Source organism: Lipophrys pholis (genome assembly GCF_963383615.2).
Source record: "Lipophrys pholis genome assembly, chromosome: 19".
Classification (NCBI taxonomy): Eukaryota; Metazoa; Chordata; class Actinopteri; order Blenniiformes; family Blenniidae; genus Lipophrys; species Lipophrys pholis.
Genome location: NC_137647.1, coordinates 11,207,848 through 11,226,692, shown reverse-complemented (window position 1 = coordinate 11,226,692; position 18,845 = coordinate 11,207,848). Strand labels below are relative to the sequence as shown.

General features: G+C 43.3%; 1 protein-coding gene across 1 annotated transcript in view; it reads left to right on the top strand.

Annotated features, from left to right (window-relative positions):
* Positions 1–4,014: 4,014 nt before the first annotated feature.
* Positions 4,015–18,845, top strand: part of myo15aa (myosin XVAa) — a gene marked incomplete at both ends in the record, with an annotated part of 35,307 nt that continues 20,476 nt past the window's right edge. Inside the window, 20 exons of the mRNA XM_080487231.1 lie at positions 4,015–5,494; positions 5,789–5,988; positions 6,125–6,249; positions 6,409–6,558; positions 6,738–7,485; positions 8,362–9,603; positions 9,843–9,925; positions 10,199–10,262; positions 10,389–10,498; positions 10,681–10,755; positions 12,051–12,141; positions 12,890–12,993; positions 13,095–13,158; positions 13,250–13,363; positions 13,459–13,620; positions 13,966–14,079; positions 16,632–16,690; positions 17,101–17,224; positions 18,400–18,495; positions 18,653–18,784. Of these exons, the coding sequence (XP_080343357.1) occupies positions 4,015–5,494; positions 5,789–5,988; positions 6,125–6,249; positions 6,409–6,558; positions 6,738–7,485; positions 8,362–9,603; positions 9,843–9,925; positions 10,199–10,262; positions 10,389–10,498; positions 10,681–10,755; positions 12,051–12,141; positions 12,890–12,993; positions 13,095–13,158; positions 13,250–13,363; positions 13,459–13,620; positions 13,966–14,079; positions 16,632–16,690; positions 17,101–17,224; positions 18,400–18,495; positions 18,653–18,784 (5,337 nt within the window). The remainder of the gene's footprint in view (positions 5,495–5,788; positions 5,989–6,124; positions 6,250–6,408; positions 6,559–6,737; positions 7,486–8,361; positions 9,604–9,842; positions 9,926–10,198; positions 10,263–10,388; positions 10,499–10,680; positions 10,756–12,050; positions 12,142–12,889; positions 12,994–13,094; positions 13,159–13,249; positions 13,364–13,458; positions 13,621–13,965; positions 14,080–16,631; positions 16,691–17,100; positions 17,225–18,399; positions 18,496–18,652; positions 18,785–18,845) is intronic.

Here is an 18,845-nt window from a genome sequence, read left to right as displayed (position 1 = left end):
ATGCTACAGACTTGGATTTTTCTCTTCTTATTGGATTAATCAGCTGCTCTGATGGACATCATATGTGGATAAAAACCCCTTTACAGTTCAATCATTGTCATTCTAAGGATCAGACAAGGTAAGATAAGAGCCACATACATCATATGTTACAAGAATTATATTTCACAATTATTACAGAGTACGGCCTGCTGTAGGGTAGTCCTTCTATTGTTTTTAATTAGTGGAATCAAATCAATAAATCATAACTGTTTCTTCTTTGTAAGCTGAGGCAGTGTGATTGTCAAGCTATTTAAGAGCTTTTAATCTTCTTTTCTTTTCTTTTTTTCTATATTATCCAAGCATTAACTATAGGTTGGTCAGCACAGTCACTTCACTGGTGCCCCTGTTGGGCCATAAGGGCTTTCTGTGTAGGGTTTGCATGTTCTCCCTGGGCCTAAAAATGTTTTTCTCATCACATTTGCGCTTTCCTTCAAAGTCCACAGTCAAGCTCGTTAGAATAGTGTGTGTACTTCTCTGTAGTAAACATGTTGCAGTTCTTGTCTTTATCTCTCTGTGTTGGTCCAGGGACGGACTGCTGTCATGTCCAAGGCGTCTAAACATGAAAACTGTTCCATTAATGGAGGCTCCATAAATTACAGTTTTATTCAGATATTTGTACAATCAGATGCTTAAAACGGGTCTCATTTTTGGATATGAATGTGTGTCAGTAAAATGGCACTATTAAATGAATATAAATTATGTGAATCATGTTTTTTAGCTGAAGCTGCCTGCTGTGTGCAGCGTATTGACGGTGCGCAGTATTTTCACGGGCTTGAGGAGTTTTATTTTCAATTTCCTAATTAATGTGTACACCGTAGCTGTCAATCTCTGGATTGTTTAGGTGAGTCAGTAATCACATTAATCACATGCAATCCACATTAATGGGCGTGTGTGTGTGTGTGTGTGTGAGAGAGAGAGAGAGAGAGAGAGAGAGAGAGAGAGAGAGAGAGAGAGAGAGAGAGAGAGAGAGAGAGAGAGAGAGAGAGAGAGAGAGAGAGAGAGAGAGAGAGAGAGAGAGAGAGAGAGAGAGAGAGAGAGAGAGAGAGAGAGAGAGAGAGAGAGAGACTGCAGTCACTGGAGGAGCCTGTTGGCTGTGCTGCTCCCCTCAGGTGATCTCCTTTATTAGTCTCATGTCACTGAGTGCGCCTGCTGACAGCATCTTGTCAGTCGTTGGCACACAGCAGAAAAGACTCTCGCCCTCTTCTCGCGGCCACTCACTTGCTCTCATAGTCATCCCTCAGTATCACTCCTCTTCCTCTCTTGACCTTCACCTTCTCCATTCGACCGTCTTTCTGATTCCTTGCTTTCTTAACTTCGTGCATTTTTTTCTTTCCCTTTTAGAACTCTTCAATCATTTCTTCCATTTCTCTCCAATCTCCATCTTTCACTTGTTATTCAGTCTGCTTTTTGTTGTTTAGTGTCAGTCAGAGTTTATATAATCAGCAAATCATTCATCAGCGCTTCAGTGACACACCTCTCTCTGCAGCTATCTCCTTCTTGCCTCTCCTCTTTCCCAACTTCATCCATCTTTGTCATCACTCAGCACTCCAGCCACACGGCCAGTGTCTCCTGTATCAAATAGATTTCTATGTCTTTCCACCTGTTTGATAAACAGAAATATTGGAGGCGTGTGTATCTCATTAAAATGTAAAAACCTCTGGACTTCCCTCTGAGTCCTGTCACCGTCTTTATCTTCTCATCTATGCAGTTAGATGATACCAGCCGCTGCCGGTGTTTTTTTTATTGCTGTGCAGCTTGCAGACAGTTAGAGGGTAGCTATGATGGCTGCCCTCGGGGACACCTGATACAGATTTTTACTCAGATCTTATCTTCGGCCAAAGCAATTAGTCTTTTCCAACTACATCAACTGTAAAGACGTTTATTTGAAAGATATCTGCGAGATTATTGTGTTTTTAATGAATTCAATGACCCTAATCTGCCCCATGGATTTAGATAATTGTCAATGATGCCGATACTCTATCGGAAAATGACTTTGTTTGCTGCTGTTACCCTTCATTTACTCTGTGGTGTTTGGCTGTTAACCTCTGACACCAGTCAGCATGTATAATATATTGGTTGGAGAGAAGGCCAGGGTGGGGTTGACCCTTTGTGATATATTTAGAGGAGCCTGCAATGAATGTTTTATCCATGCTGCGTAGGGAGAACACAGGGCAGTCATTAAACATTCATATCTGCCACTGAGATGACCTCCTGGAATATCAAACCGTCATCAATGAATTAACATCAGGCCATCATCAATGAGCTGGCATCAGGCAATCTTCAATGAATTTACAACAGCCATTTATGTAATGCCATTGTGTCCCTCGCTTGTCGCTAGTTCTGTGTTACATGATGCACTTTTACTGACAGGCCAGAGACGTATGCCTGTGTGGCACATGTATTGTGAATAGCCATGATACTGAGGAGGCTATAGATTGTCTATACTTTTTTCACTTTTTTCTCATGAATCTTGGCACATTTAGCTAATTGCAGTTATTGATGTGATTTACACTTCATTCATAGCTAAGGAAAAAAGACATATAATTTGTGTCCGGTTGTGATGCCTGTTTCATTCTCAGAACAATATCTAGGTATTTTTACATTAGGACTTTGCTTTATTTGTGAAACCTCGCAAAAAATGGAAGATGTAAAGGCTTAATTTGAATTCCTTGATATCAAACTACTGTTTGTATTGTAGATCTGTGCGTCAACATTTGCATGCTTGTTATGAGCTTAATGGGCTGCATCACTCTCGGCTGTGGTCCTTGCTGTTACTGATGTGTATGTGTTTTGGCTCTGTGTGGCTTTGCCTCTCAGACACAGTTTAGCAACAGCTCAGCCATCTTGCATTATTCATACAGAAGTGAGCCAGCAGATAGTGTTACCGCAAGGCAGTATAGCTGGCACGCTAATCTGCCCTTTGCAACTATAACTGGGGTATACTCACTCAGATACACATATACACATGGACATATAATACATAGTCATATGTACTTGGATATGCATTGAGCATATAATGATTCCTTAAGTTGAGGTCACTGAGGGCACGGAGGTTTCAGTAACCAGAGAGAGAAGCAGAAGGTTGCAGGAGGTCACAAAGGCAAGCTGACGTGTATGTGGGAGGATACAACCCCAAATGCAACACAAATGCACACTCACTCTCAGACAAAGAGAAGGACATCCCCGAGAGCGGAGACTCACACCAACGCACTCACATCGGCTCTCCTTGTTGGGGGCACATCCTGCCAAAGTTGGTGCAGCGGCCAAGATGTGGACTCACTGCTGGACTCACAGGATGGAGTAACAATGGCAAGCTTACAAAGGACTACACAACCTCTGTCAATCGGATCTAGAGGTCTTTTATTCATCATGTGACCCTTGGAAGTTACCTACAACTTTTACACAGAGGAACAAATCCCGGGGATTCCTATGCCATGGTGGACACCACATTTTTATGGATTTCAGTAAAAAAGATTCAATGTGCTTGTGACAACAAGTGGGTAAAACTCAGAGACACGTTAACCAGTAAGATAAATTCTATTCAAATGTGATATTTCAGTTTCAATATGACACTGCTTTTCTATTAACACTCTAAGACAGAATTTGATCTTTTTCAGATGTAGATGCTGACGCTGATGCTGAACATTTACAGATGAGGATTGACTGTGAGCAAACACTGATGACTGAGATTCAGCCTTTAGAGGACTGTGGTTTGTGTTTGTCTCAGTGTCCATTATAGACCAACTAACCTGGACCAAGTGTACTTCAGTGTCTTTCTGGGGTGTCATGTAGATGGATCAGATACAAGTAAAAGGAGAGAAGACTTCAAAACAACTGGCTCAAAAAGGATGTCGCTGTTATTCGAGCTGCTGTTTTCCTTCTTCAATTCGACAGTGATTTTGACTTCGAAACTGTGTTTTCTCACTTTTGGAAATTTCTTCATTTTGTTGAGAATGATTTGAGTTAGGATACGACATGCCACCCAAAAAAGGTGACTCAAAATCAGCAGCCAAAAAAGGCAAGTCAGAGGAACCAAAGAAGGGAGCGAAGGATGACAAAAAGGGAGGGAAAGATGACAAGAAAGGAGGAAAGAAGGCAGAGGAGCCACCTGCTAAAGGAAAGGGGAAGGATGATGGAAAAAAGGGAAAAGGAAAGAAGCCTGTCAGTGAGTCAGAGGATGGGTCGGAGGAAGAAGAGGAGGAAATGATGAGTGAAGAAGATGCTGACAGTGAAGAAGAAGAAGAAGTAGTAACCAAGAAGCCTGAAAAAGGAAAAGGGAAAGCAGCTTTAAAAGGTGCATCAAAGGCTGTGGCTGTAAAGGGATTTAAGCCTCCCAAACAATCAACAACTGATGAAGATGAAGGCAAAAAGGCACCAATTAAGAAAGGTATGGGTGGAATAAATCTGAAGAAGATGAGCGATTTCAATATTAAAGGAGCCTCCAAGGCCATGATGGGCTTTGCTTCAGAAGGTCAGAAGAAAGGAGCAGCTAAAGCACAAAAGACAGTAGACGCAAGAGCTCACCTGAAAGGAGCTTCCAAAGCCCTCTCGGGCATCACAGGGAAGGCTTCACCTTTCAGCATGCCCTCCAAACAGCAGCAGCAGCAGGCACAGAAAGCAAAACCAAAGCAAAACCTCAAAAGCACCTCTCGTCTTTTCTTACGACTCTCCAAGAAAAAGAAACCTTCTGCTGATGGCAAACCCCTTCTGGGCAACAGCAAACTTTTTTCTGGTTTTGGAGCAAAAACTGCTTCACCTGACAAAAAGCCAGGCCTATCTGGCTTTGGCTTGTTTAATAAAAAAGATCCCCCAAAAGAAACCACACCACCAAAAAAGTCAATAAATCTATCTGGCTTGGGCGATCAGGGGAAAATGGCAGCAGAGGCAAAGGGATTGGGAGGAAAATTCAAAGGGATGTTTGGGAAAAAGAAAGCAGCACCAACATTAAAGAACAAAGGCTGGATGGTAGGAAGAATAGCTGCAGCAACAAATTGGTTGACTGGCAGGTTCCTGACTTCCAAGGGACAAGGTCAACTTGGTTCACAGGCAGGGAGACGAGGGCGAAAGACACTGTCGTTTGCTAACAGAGGCACTAGAGGGAGACAGACACAATATTACAATGAGGCATATGAGTATGATGAAGATGAATATGGCTATGAGGAAGATTATGACCAATGGAGATCTGGAAGCTATGACCCATATGACCCCTATGGAGAAGGAATGGGTTTCTATGATGATGAAGAGTGGGAAGATGAATATGGTTACTATGATGATGAGGGAAACTTTTATCATGATGACGGGTTGTACTATGATGATGATGTGGATGACTATGGTTATCCTTATGGATATTATGATGATGAGTATGAAGATTACTATGGCAATGAAGATGTTGAGTATTACTATGGTGAAGATGGGATGTTGTATGCAATGGAGCCAGAATCCTATGGTTACTATGGTGATTCTGTAGATGGTCTTTATGACCCATTTGACTCTGGACTGTATGAAGATTTTTTTGAACACAATATGGGTACTCACTATGGCTTGGTAGATCAGTTTGGTATGATGAATGGTGGGTATGCTGTTGTTTCTGGCCAATATAATGAGCCAATACTGGAATACACACAGCCGGCCTCTATTTATAACCACTTTCAACAACCTATCCCTATCGATGCTGGACTCAATCCATTGCAGATGGGACCGATCTTTGGACAAGAACAATTGTCTTATCCTCTAACTGAGCCACTTTCAGCAGAGCAATTCAGGGTCCCAAGGCCTCAGGTCAGGCTATTTGGAAAAGACAGACTAGAGGTAGAACCCCTGCCTCAACCTACTCTTCATTCCCCTCCCTCATCACCAGTATTTCCAGCTGCGTCCCCAGCTCTCGCTGTCAACAATCTGGAAATCGCATCAGATACACTTTATGATCAGTCCATTCCCACTTACATCCCTGTACAGTCCCAATACCATATTGGCATGAACCAGCAACAGACCCCAACTTTTCCAGGACAATCACCCATGCCAATGTCTATGAGCATTCACCAACAGCCCTTTCCTCCCCCTCAGCCAAATCACCCTCCTCTTTCAGTTTCTCCAAGTTACTTGGCACAGCCTCAACAGCATTTTCTGCCCCCTCAGCCAATTCACCCACCTCTTTCAGTTTCTCCAAGCTACTTGGCACAGCCTCATATACCACCTGAATTCTCCGCCCAGGTATACCATGCACCATTCCTGCAAGACTCACAAGTACTCCAGATGGGGCAGATGTCACCAATGGTCCCACCAATGCAACCACTGATACATGCAGCATTGCATACACCAGCGGCCTTATCTCGACCAGTAAGACGAATGAGTCCCCTCCCATCCCCACAGCTACCCCTCAGACAGGGATCAGTTAGGAGAAGGGCACAGCCTTCAACCCACCTCTCAGCATATCACATGGATTATCAAACAGGAATCCAGTCAGACCCACATCTTCCTTCACACTTACACAGACAAGGGAACTCTCAGCGAGGCTCAATGGTAGGCCAAAGACATACTCCCCGAGTTGACAGACGAAGACCACCCAGCCCACCTTCTTCTCAACTAAACTCAAGGAGAGAAATGTCAATAAGAGCAGAACCATCCCTACGAAGAGGAAGGGGAGGAATAGGGTTGCACAGGGTTCCCTCAAATGTCCAACCTCAATCTCCAATTTCTAGTCCCCCAGCTTCTCCCCGGGCATCTCTGAGGAAAAGAGCAAGCCCGCCACCCTCCCCTCGGCTTTCTTTCAGACAGCAGCCCCCTCCTGATGCAGTGCCTTTGCCATCTACCAGACCAAATGTTTTCAAAGGAAGAAAACAGACATCTAAGATGAGGCATTCTCCGTCTCCTCCTCTACCATCCCCACAAAGGCGAAGCTCACCTCAACCAGAAAGACCTCAGTCACCACCACGTTCCTTCCGCCCCACCTCTCCCCATCGTTCTCCCTCTCCTTCCCCATCTCGTGTCACTAATCGACCCCTTCCCACCCGCTCTTCTACCCGAAGACTAAGAGGTGGTTTAGGAGGTCGCACACATGTTCCCATGGGGGCTGTGAAACCTTCTCCAGCCAACCCCTATTTACAAAGACGCAGCAGACATGGCCCTCCTGTTACACAGCAAGTAGCCCCATTCAGATCATCTATTCGCAGTGGCCCTGCACCTCCTCCCTCACAGATAGGGACCGTAGGGGCAACACCCATATTAGCCAGAGCCGGTTCTCGGCCAACAGGCATGAGGGAGTCCAAGCGAATTGGTGCTCAACAAAGAGGCTTTCACAGACCTGTAGGAAGAGGGCAGCCACTTGTACGAATGCCCAGAAATCAGTCCTCTATTCAGTCCAGGCAGTCATTCAGAGGTCCTCCTCCAGTGCCTCCCAGCACTCCACAGCCTTTAAAACAGAATGGCCCTCTTTCTCCACAGCCTTCGGTGCGTAGGCTGCAGAATAGATCCCCATCTCCACAACCGCTGCAATATTCATCTACTCTGCCCTCACGTTCAGCCTCTCTCAGGCAACAGTTATCTCACCCACCTTCTCCCCTGCCTCACAGGTCAGTAAGTCCTTACAGTCTGGGGCCAACATCTTCTCAACCTGGAGAACTTCATTCCAGACCTTCTCACGGCCCTTTTCCACCTTCACAAACTATCACTCAGTATGACTATATATTGATGGAGCCAGGGCCCTCCCCAATGCTTTCAAATGCTTTACCAAACCCACAGGTTGTCAGTGCTCCCTTTTCCAACAGTGCGTATGCTTCTCCTGTACAGTTGCCAATTCTTCCTATAACACAACCCTATCTTCAAAGTCTCCCTCAGCTTGCGCCATTATCACCTAATCTAGGGCGTCCACTCCAGAACCCTTATTTGCAAGATGTCAGCAGCACTGCATCATTGCAGAGAGGTGCTTCTCCGGTACAAAGGGACATATTAGAAAATGCCCAGCAGAATCAAACAGAAAGCCCTTATGCCTCACTTGGGCTATCCAATGCATTAATGCAGAGCTCTCACTTACGCAACAGCTCTTACTCATTTCCTTTACAACGTAATGCCAACCTCTACACAACTGTTTTAACACCCCCTCAGGCTGAAGCCCCTTCAGCCCCCTCTGTATTCTCCTCTCCACAGTTGTCTTCTGCAATGCTTACATCACAGATGCGCAATGCTTCCTTTACATCTCCTTTTCAGCGACACATGTCCCCCTCATCCTCTACCTTGCCAGCTCCTCCTTCCACCATACCTGAACAAGGAGGTATAAGAGGTACCTCCCCACTTCTCTCTGGTCGATTGCGCACTTCACAAATCCAGGGATCCATGTTCAAACTTCCCGATGGCACACTGGCAATGTCCCGGAGTGCTGTTGAGACTCCAGTAACTAGTAATTCATCTCCACTATCTTCTTCAATGTTGTCCTCCGCCTTGCTCAATCCCAATCTGCGACAAGCCACATATCGTTTACCCGATGGTACTCTTCTGACGAAGACAGAGCCCACAAATGCAGCCTCTCCTTCCTCTTCTTTGCTTTCTTCTGCACTGCTAAACCCAAATGTACGTAAAGCCACTTACAGGCTCCCAGATGGAACTTTAGTTACAAGAAATGAGCCAGTAGCTGAGCCTGCCACATCTTCCTCCTCAGTACTTTCCTCTGCGCTTCTCAATTCTAATGTTCGTAAGGCCTCTTATCAACTACCAGATGGCTCTGTTCTGACCCATCCAAGAGATGAGACACAGCGTGCTGAGAGTACATTGTCATCAGCTGGGCTCTCAAGTGCCTTGATGAATGCTAACCTACGTAAAGCAAAGTTTCAGCTCCCAGAAGGAACATCCTTGTTTTCGAGAAATCAACCTCAAGTCCCCTCTGGTCCTCAAGTTTCTGGTGCCCTACTCAATGCTAACATTCGTGGTGCTGCTTACAAACTTCCAAGCTCATCATTATTGAGGCAGCCTGGATCTGCTGAAACCACTGAGTCACGCTCCCTTGACCTTTCCAATGCTCTCCGCAATCAGAATGTTAGATCTGCCTCATACCATTTGCCAGATGGTACTCTCATGACCCGCCCTACGCCTGCTTCAACATCCCGAACACTTGACCTGTCTAATGCTTTATCAAAGAACCCAAACCTTCGGGGGGCAAACTATCGTCTTCCAGGTGATAACATCATGACACGTCTTGGTGCCCCTAGCACCCCTGAACCACGCTCTCTCAACCTCTCTGGTGCTTTGCAGAACGCTAACCTCCGGGGTGCCTCCTTCCGCTTGCCCTCTTCATATGCTGTAGTATCACCACAAGTCCAGGGATCTGGCCCAGATCAGCACTGGGCGCATGGTTCGGGTATTGATGCCTCAGCAATGCAGGGAGGTGTAGATGTTTGGAGTGCAGAGAGGGTTCTACCACATGGGACTGTCCAAAACCTCAGTAAATGGTCAATGTATAGAGATGAGGAACTGCTGGACCCCAACAGTCTGATGACACAGGGAATCTCCACTCATAATCCGGGGGAGTGGAATCTCAGCAGGGAGGGGGAACCACAGGGCAACTGGTTTGACAAGGTAATAGTTATTAAATTAATAGTAATCACATAAGAATGCTCAATACACTCTGAACCTGTGAAACTGTTTGTGCTATAATCTTAAAGTACCTGAAAAGAGGAATTTACAATTTCGCTTTGAGGGAAGATGCATTGATTTACTGTGCATTAAAAAGTGTTATTCTTTCCTCATTCCTCATTTGTGTGTTTATGTGTGTGTGTGCATGTGTGTGTGTGTGTGTGTGTGTGTGAATGTTTTAGATGTATTCAATAAGAAGCCTGTCTACTGTGAATCACCGGGAACAAAGAGAAGAAGATGGTGTCGAAGATATGACACAGCTAGAGTAAGTAGAACAAAAATCACACACTTTACAGTGAAGATTGCACAGCAAGATGACCATGGTTCAAATAATCTTATGGAGGCTGCATGTTCTCCATAATTATCCATAGGTTTATTCTGGGTACTCAAATTTTCTTCCGCGAGGTTGTGGGTGTACCCTATTTTAGACCTAGTGTTAGTGAGGTTTTGCTTCAGCCCTTCAGTGGTGTAATGGCATGCAATTGCAGGTATTTTACTTTGTGATAATGCATAATTCAGTTTTGTTGCTTATTTCCAGGGAGATGCATGAAGGAGCTGTTCTGCTGAACATGAGAAAAAGGTTTGAAAGAGAGCTTATATATGTAAGTGTATAATACTCACAATACGTGTGTTCGCCAGTGTTGTGATTCTTAATTACATATTTGTTTGAGTTCTTCAAACGTCTTTATCACTTTATTCAACCCCCCCCCCCCACTTCTGTTCTTCAGACATACATTGGTAGTATTCTGGTGTCTGTAAACCCCTACAAGTTGTACAACATCTATGGCACGGACATGGTGCTGCTCTACAAGGGTTGTACACTTGGGGAAAATCCTCCGTAAGTCACATATGAACTTGTACAGTGCAGACAGCTAGTTGAAATTGATAACAAAAGTCAGTGTACAGTTGTTAAATCCATGGTGAAAGGTATTGCCAGAAAATTAAAGAATGGAAGTTATTTTCTTTGGTGCAGTTATCTCTCACAATTTCTGATAACTTGATGCATTTATTGTTTTTCAGGCATTTGTTTGCCATAGCAAATGCTGCTCATTCCAAAATGATGGATGCCAAACACAACCAAGTCATAATAATAAGGTAAGAGGCAGACTGTCATATGCCACAATTGGGCCTTTCTCTATAGATATAAATGAGTGACCAAAGCTTGCCATCTTACAGTTTCAATTTTTAATTAAATTCACAGTATGTGTCACATGGTTATAGTTGCCAGCATTTCATCAAAGTCTTGCAACGTGCAACTTTGTGAGGTTTTCTTGTATTAATCTTAAAACTTAAGACAGGCCCATCCCGAACCTCTCTCACATCCCCCCAATTCATCAGAGGTGCACCACTCTGTGTCAGAAACGATATTTAAGCGGAACAAGACACACCCACCAATACATTTTTAACAACTGGAAGCGTGCACTCGCAATTCTCACATATGAAACCTGCGTAATGCGTCCACAAACGTGCACATACGGTGGCGTGCGCTCTTTGAAACAATCACATAATACACTAAGCGCACCCACACACTCCCACACGCCCTGAACACTCTACCCGAGCTCGGAAGGAGACACCTGTAAGGAAAGCCCAGCCAGGTCTGGGCCAGGCGCAGATAGTGTTTCTGAAGCGCGTGTGTGTCTAAATGCACAAACCTGGATTGTGTGTTTGTGTGTGTCAGTGAGTGCATGTTGAGGGGTAACTGAGGTCTGGTGTACAGTGACCAGGTTTTTAGCTCAGCGGCGTGTGAGCTGAAACCTTATGCTGGAATGTGGTCGAGGTGCTGGTGTCCCTAAATACACACACAATTGCACAGACAATTGCACACACACACTGCCCAGCTTTGGCCAAGCTTACGCAATGATGGTATTTAGTCCAAGGCGGTTGGCAGCGGCAAAGTGCTGGATGCGTGCATGGGTGTTTGTGTGAGACCGTTGCAGGTGGTGTAACGCAAACGTGGAACTGAGGCTTTGCCCACTGCAAGATTAGCCTGGTCTCCCGTCACTCAGTCATTTAAGCCAAAAAGTCCACATGTGCCAGCAGTGGGGTGAAAAGGATCGAATAATGGCCACTCTAAGTGATTAATAAAAGTAGAATGTTGTGTTCAAAGTGTGAATAATGTTCACACTTGGTGAGGTTCTACTGGAACCTGGCTCAAAAATGATGTGCATAAATTCTTAGTTATTTTTTGGTATTTTACATAAAACGTGTAGCTAGGTGACCAATTTATCTTAAACTTTTAATGCATATATCATTTTGATTATATGCATATTTGATATGTAAAGACAGTGTATGATCTTGAAAGGTCGACTTACATTTTTATCAAACGTTTTAAACATATTTCTTCAAATTAATTCGATGGGTGATGCCAGTATGTTCGTTCTGTATTTCAGTGGAGAAAGTGGGTCTGGAAAAACGGAAGCCACCAAGCTCGTCCTTCGCTACCTGGCAGCAGTACACCACAAATGCAATCTTGCACAACAGGTATATACACACACACACACACACACACACACACACACACACACACACACACACACACACACACACACACACACACACACACACACACACACACACACACACACACACACACACACACACACACACACACACACACACACACACACACACACACTATAATCCCTTTTAAACTCAGCTTTACCAATCAATGGTCCGGCTCTAAACTTAACAGTAACCTAACCCCAGCCAACATCAAAACACGTCTTCACCTCACCATGTATTAGTGTCTGATATGGGGACATTGTTACCGATGGGTTAGTATCAAGTTAAAGACTGCACACACACACATATGCGTGAATGTATGTTTGCACATGCTCTTTTCTATTTTGAATGATAACTTATGGCCACTTGCATCTTCTCTCCTGTGGCTGTCCTCCGGAGCAGATTGAGGTAGTGGGTTTCGTCCTGCATGTTTCGTGCTTTGCATTTTACACATTCTTGGCCATTGGAATAAAAGAATGTTGGGTTTTGTCATTTGGTGTGATGATATTTTTTTGAGTTACTGTGAATATCCTCACAAGCCATCAGTCATTGTCATTGATAAATCTTTTTTTTTTGTTGTTGTCTGAAATCGATTTTTTTGTTTGTATGTTTTTTGAAATTATGATCCAGTACATTCTAATAAGTGAAACACTCAAACCATATCAGTTACCTGCGTGATAAAAATGATAAAAAAAAGTTGTGCTTTTCATCTGTGTTTAAATGGTAGATACTTGAGGCAGCTCCTCTGCTGGAGTCTTTTGGAAATGCCAAAACTGTGCGAAATGATAATTCCAGTCGCTTTGGGAAATACATAGAGGTCTTTCTGGAGGAGTGAGTATGACATGAAATTCTAAACATTTTTGGAGGCTGTTCTCGTCTCACTTCTGTTCTTGTTTTTGTGTTTTCTTCGGTTGCCTTTGTCTTTCATACAGTGGTGTGATTAGCGGTGCCATAACCTCTCAGTATCTGCTGGAAAAGTCCCGTATTGTCTTCCAGGTGTGACTTCCAGATAAGTGCAATGTCGTAAACATCTTTTCTGTTTTTTCGCTCGTGGACATGCTGGGGTAAATCTCTGCTTCTGCTTTAGGCCAAAGATGAAAGGAACTACCACATCTTCTACGAGATGCTCGCAGGTCTTCCTTCTCAGCAGAAACAGGCTTTCTATTTGCAGGAAGCCGAGACCTACTATTACCTCAACCAGGTAGAAGATAAATATGAACACCGTGTGCAGCGAAATGTTCATTAGAAGATAGCTGCGCAAACCACTGTTTCAACCCTCTCCTTTTCTCTGCACAGGGAGGTGACTGTGGGATCATGGGAAAGAGCGATGGAGAGGATTTCCTACGTCTGCGTTCTGCCATGGAAACCCTTCGCTTCACCCCAGACGACCAGTCAGCCATTTTTAGAGTGCTCTCCTCCGTCCTGCACTTGGGAAATGTCTACTTTAACAAACATGAGGTATAATGGGGATCTTTCTTCAATTTATCAACAATATAGTAGAAACTGTCTTTAAATAAAGTTAGATAATGTCTGAGGTTATGTCTTTATTACATTTCTATGTTATCCAATTCAGACTAAAACAGAAAATTACCATTACTGTCCATTCATGCTCAGCAGACTCCTTATTTAGGCTCATGATTCTTTATAAAATGTACAAACTGAGAGCACAATCCATTCATGTGAGCATGCAGTTTAGCACGCTCCATTTGTAAATCAGTCCCTTTGATGTGTTTTTTTTTTTTTTTTGCATGACGGACAGACGGAATAAATGTTCCTTTTGTTCATTTTTCCTTTGCAATGCAGGCTGAAGGCCAAGAGGTGGCATCAGTGGTGAGCGCTCAGGAGATCCGAGTGGTTGCCGAGCTGCTGCAGATCTCACCAGAGGGACTGCAGAAATCCATCACTTTCAAAGTCACAGTCAGTGTCCAAGCATGTGGTAGTGTGCATGAATGTTGACATCTCCACAAAAAAACAAAACAAACCATCAGTTAAGGTCCTTCCTGGAATGGATGAGAGTTCACTTCCAATACATTCGCCACTGAGCCCGGCCTTATGTTGACAGACAGGTACCGCGGCTGTATGCCAGCATCTCCGTCTTGCTTACACACATGTGGTTACATTAAAGGCATTGTATTAGCCTCAGTGTCACTTACTCAGACACAAAGGAGACACGTGTTGATCCCACACACAGAGTGGAAGAAAGAAAGACAGGAGAGGGGTGAAATGCTGCCACTGATGCACCTGGATAGTTGTCTTGTCTGCCTGTCTTCCTTTCGTGGCCTATTGAACATTATAGCTGTTTAGTAAGTAATTGATCACGTGTCCTCTTTGGTGAGTGAGAAACATTATATCTGGTTCCTGGAGCATCGCCAGTAGAGGAGACCTGTTTAGTAGGAAGTTCTAATCCTTTCAGTGGAAGAAGTTTCAACATTCTGACTTAGTGATTGACAAGAAACATTTCTGAGGTTGTCCTTGTTTTATGTGTATTTTGCTTATTTCTTTGTGTTATTAATGTTTGATTTATGTCTTCTTTGTTTATGATGGTCACAAATCAATTTCCCTGATGGGAAAATAAAGCTCCTGTTGTTGTTGTTTTTTTTGTTTTTTTTCTAGATTAGGCATCCAACTAATTACAAAATAATAAAAGGCTCCATTAGTTTATCTTTGACTAATTTAAGATTAAATTTTTCTGTTGTTTTTGCAATCATTTCAGTTTTAGTAGTTGTAGTTTCTATCTTCAATACAGAATGTGAAGCCTCTTTTGAGTCTCCTGGTCACACAATATGCTCATGCTTCAGAGTGTATTTTCCTTCATAATGAATAAAAACAAAGGAATAATTAGCCCTAAAGTTCATTAGATCATTGTTGTTCTAAATTACAACCTTCAATAGGAACCTCACATTCAATCACTCACCAAACACCATACCTCTTAAATTCTCCACACTGACTTTAGGATGTAATAAAACAAAACAATAAAAACCCATCACTGGTCAATTCTAGCTGCATCTTCTCTTGCACCTTCTTCAGTTCCTTTTCATCATACTTAACCACGGAAGGAAATATATCTATATTCATGCTTCATGAAGTAAGGAAAATATGAATCCGTACAAAGTCCAAGAATAAAAGCCAAAATGGAAATCCGACCAAGTATGATTCATTTTTGTGTCAGGACTTCCCAGTTCCCCAAACAGCAGTTCCAGATGTCCTTGTGCAGCAGTTCCTTTGCTCTTTGATTGACATCGTACAACACGGAAATCCTCGAAAAGATCCTTTTTTCTCATGAGTGAATTCCCTCCCACGCTGCTCATCCTTCTTCGTCCATATTCTTTCAAGTGTCAGCCTCTGACTGGGCAACAGCTCGTCCTTCCGACCAGTTCGGGGGCTTTTTCCCCTCGTCCTGTGATGCTTCTGACAGACGATGGACGTGACGAGGACAAATAAGAGAGACTTGAGAATACATTAGAAGTACATTTAATCATGGCACACCTTATATCATCTACATACACGCGCTCTTATACACAATGCAGGAGCCCTTTGTAGAATTGAATTTCTAATTACAAGGGTGCCCATGTAACCGGAGAGGAGCCCGTCGTACCCACTCACTTCCTCTGTGTGTGTGTGTGTGCGTGTGCGTGCGTGTGCGTGTGTGCGTGTGTGCGCGTGTGTGCGTGTGTGTGCGTGTGTGTGCGTGTGTGTGTGTGTGTGTGTGTGTGTGTGTGTGTGTGTGTGTGTGTGTGTGTGTGTGTGTGTGTGTGTGTGTGTGTGTGTGTGAGAGAGTGTGATAACCAGTTGCGTTGAGACAAGAGGCTCTCAAGTCTCAAAGCATGCTCTATCTGGTCAGACATCAAGTCTCCGACTGTCACGTCAGTGAATAACAAGGTGGAAGGAGAGGAAGGAGAAAAGCAAAGAGGACTGAGGGATAGAGTGAATAAAGAGAAAGAAGATACACAGGCAAGGTACTAATAGGGAATAGGAGAAAGGGCGGGGAAAATGATATGACAAAAAATAAAGATTCTATCTTTCTCTACCAGTTTAACAAAGGAAAACCTTTAATTACTTTTTTTTTTTTTTTTAAACAATTTTTTTTTGCCCGTTGTTGTGGCTCCGAGCTTGTCGTACAACCCTTGGCGTCTAACTAAAGCTAAAGGTTGTATTTTCTTAAAGACACAGGAATGGAGACGTTTTAATTTCTTTTACACATTTATTCTCTGAAAAATATGTCTGCAGACCTTGTTGACATTCTAGGCACCTACCAATAAAAATAAATACATTTAACTTTCACACAGCAATTGTCAGTAGTTGTAATGGATGACACTTTGTTTAAATTTGGATTTCTACATTCTAGTTTTTTTTTGTGTGACAGATGTCAACGAATCCTGTTTTGTCACCAGAATTGTTTGTCTTCCCTGAATATTAATTGTTTTCTCTTACTCTAAATCGTGTTTTCTTTTCTGTTTTTGCTTACACAGGAGACCATGCGGGACAAAATCTACACTCCTCTGACTGTAGAAAGTGCCGTTGATGCCAGGTGGGAGACGACTTCATAAAATGTACCGCTTCAAAAATCAGCCATGCATTCCTCTTCTCTCCTGCTGGGATCACAGCGGCAGTATAGAGAGTATAGCAAGATACAATCTCTCCAGTGGGTTCTTCAGCTGTTCTGTCGGCCTCCCCGCAGTTGTCTGAATGTGCGGACGATGTCACAATCCCTTGATAAAAGGCCTCGAGACGTTTGAAGCCGTCCACCTGAGAAAGCGTCCTCCCCTTCTGGTCCTGGTCCTTTATTATTGATCGTATATCCTGAAACAGAAACTGCAGATTTGTTCCCATCTTCATCCATGAAAAGCTGAAGCCAATGAGCTCTTGTTCACGTCAGTCAAATATCTCAAATCAAATATTTCTCGCTCTCTGTCTACCACACGATTCTTTGTTCTACAGAGATGCGATTGCCAAGATCTTGTACTCGCTGCTCTTCCACTGGTTGACAGAGAGGATCAATGCTCAGGTCTACCCTCGCCAACACACTCTCTCCATCTCTATCCTGGACATTTACGGATTTGAGGTGAGTCTGTTTGTTCTTTTGCCTCGAAATTCAAAACACATTTAATGCCATTGTGTTTTCGACATCTTTCTCGTTGCTGGTTAAATCCCAATAATGACTACAAAAGAGATTCAGAAAATAGTTCTGACCTTAACTGAACGTCATTCCTCTGTTGTTTTTCTTCGTGCTCACTTTTAGTCTCAAGAGGAGCTTCAAGAATTGTCTTTATGGTTCAGATGGCAACAAAAGTTCAAAGAAAACTCCTGCTATGCAGACGCATATCAAATTTTATGATGAATTGGATCAAACTAATACAGACACATTGTAAGCATCTAAATTACCCAGAATTTAGATCTTGGAATACTTTGGTACCAAATCTTTCCCTGCAACTGAACAACCAGGTGTACTAAATTAAATCTATCTATAGAAAACATCAAAAATGCAACAGAACTTTATTTTGACTAAAGTTGTTGGTTTTGGTGCCTCCCACAGACAAACCTTCAGCTCAAGGCTTTCCTTTAGCATCCTTGTTGGTTTCATGGGCTCAGTTTGTTAATGCTCGACCAGAGGTCTGCAAGAGAAAGCTCTAAAGACACATGTCTGTCTGCAGTGGCTCCCTGAAGCATTCCGAAAATGATATGCTTACGAGCATTTTCAATAAATCCTATTGCTTTGCAAGTAATACTGCTGGGACCAAGTACAAAACTTACAGCAGCTGAAAATGTGATAATAGTTTTATATTTTATTCTCACGTTCTAAACTACAGTCATGAAACTTCATAAATGCAAGTAAACACTACAGTTTTGCATGTCGAGGCTCATTTAGAAAGCTCTGTTATCCTCACTTTGAAGTTTTATTTGTTAATATTCAACACTTTGTGGCTCCATACAGATCTTTTAATTTGGTAAAAAGTGGACAAATGTGCTCTTTTGGTAATTAGAGGTTGCAGACCAGTGTGCTTGACGTATTTCCATTCGCTGTCAGAGCAACTGCAGATTATGACCGTTAGAGGGCGACAGAACATGGGAAGTCGTCCTTTCTTGTATTACACAGCAGAGAGAAACAACTGGACCTCCATTGTTTGGAACATGAAAAATCACCTGCATTGTGTGTGTGTGTGTGTGTGTGTGTGTGTGTGTGTGTGTGTGTGTGTGTGTGTGTGTGTGTGTGTGTGTGTGTGTGTTGGGGAGCAACAGGACCTGGCCTTTAACAGCTTTGAGCAGCTTTGCATCAATTATGCAAACGAGTACCTGCAATTCTTCTTCAACCGGATTGTATTCAGAGAAGAGCAGGTGAGTCCAGATCACACCTGCAAGTACACACACACACACACACACACACACACACACACACACACACTCACACACACACAGGATAAATGACAGAGGTTTAATAATTACAAACATTATAGTTAATAAACGTCAAGTGATACAATGGCTAAACCTGCAGGAGGAGTACAGCAGGGAACAGATCTCTTGGCAGGACATCAACTTTAATGACAACCAGCCCTGCATTGACCTCATCGCAGCTAAGCCTCATGGGATACTGAGGATTCTGGATGATCAGAGCTGTTTCCCTCAGGTGAGGAAAGGAGGACTCAACAGAACTCGCCTGTCGTGAACGCAGATGAAAATAGTGCATG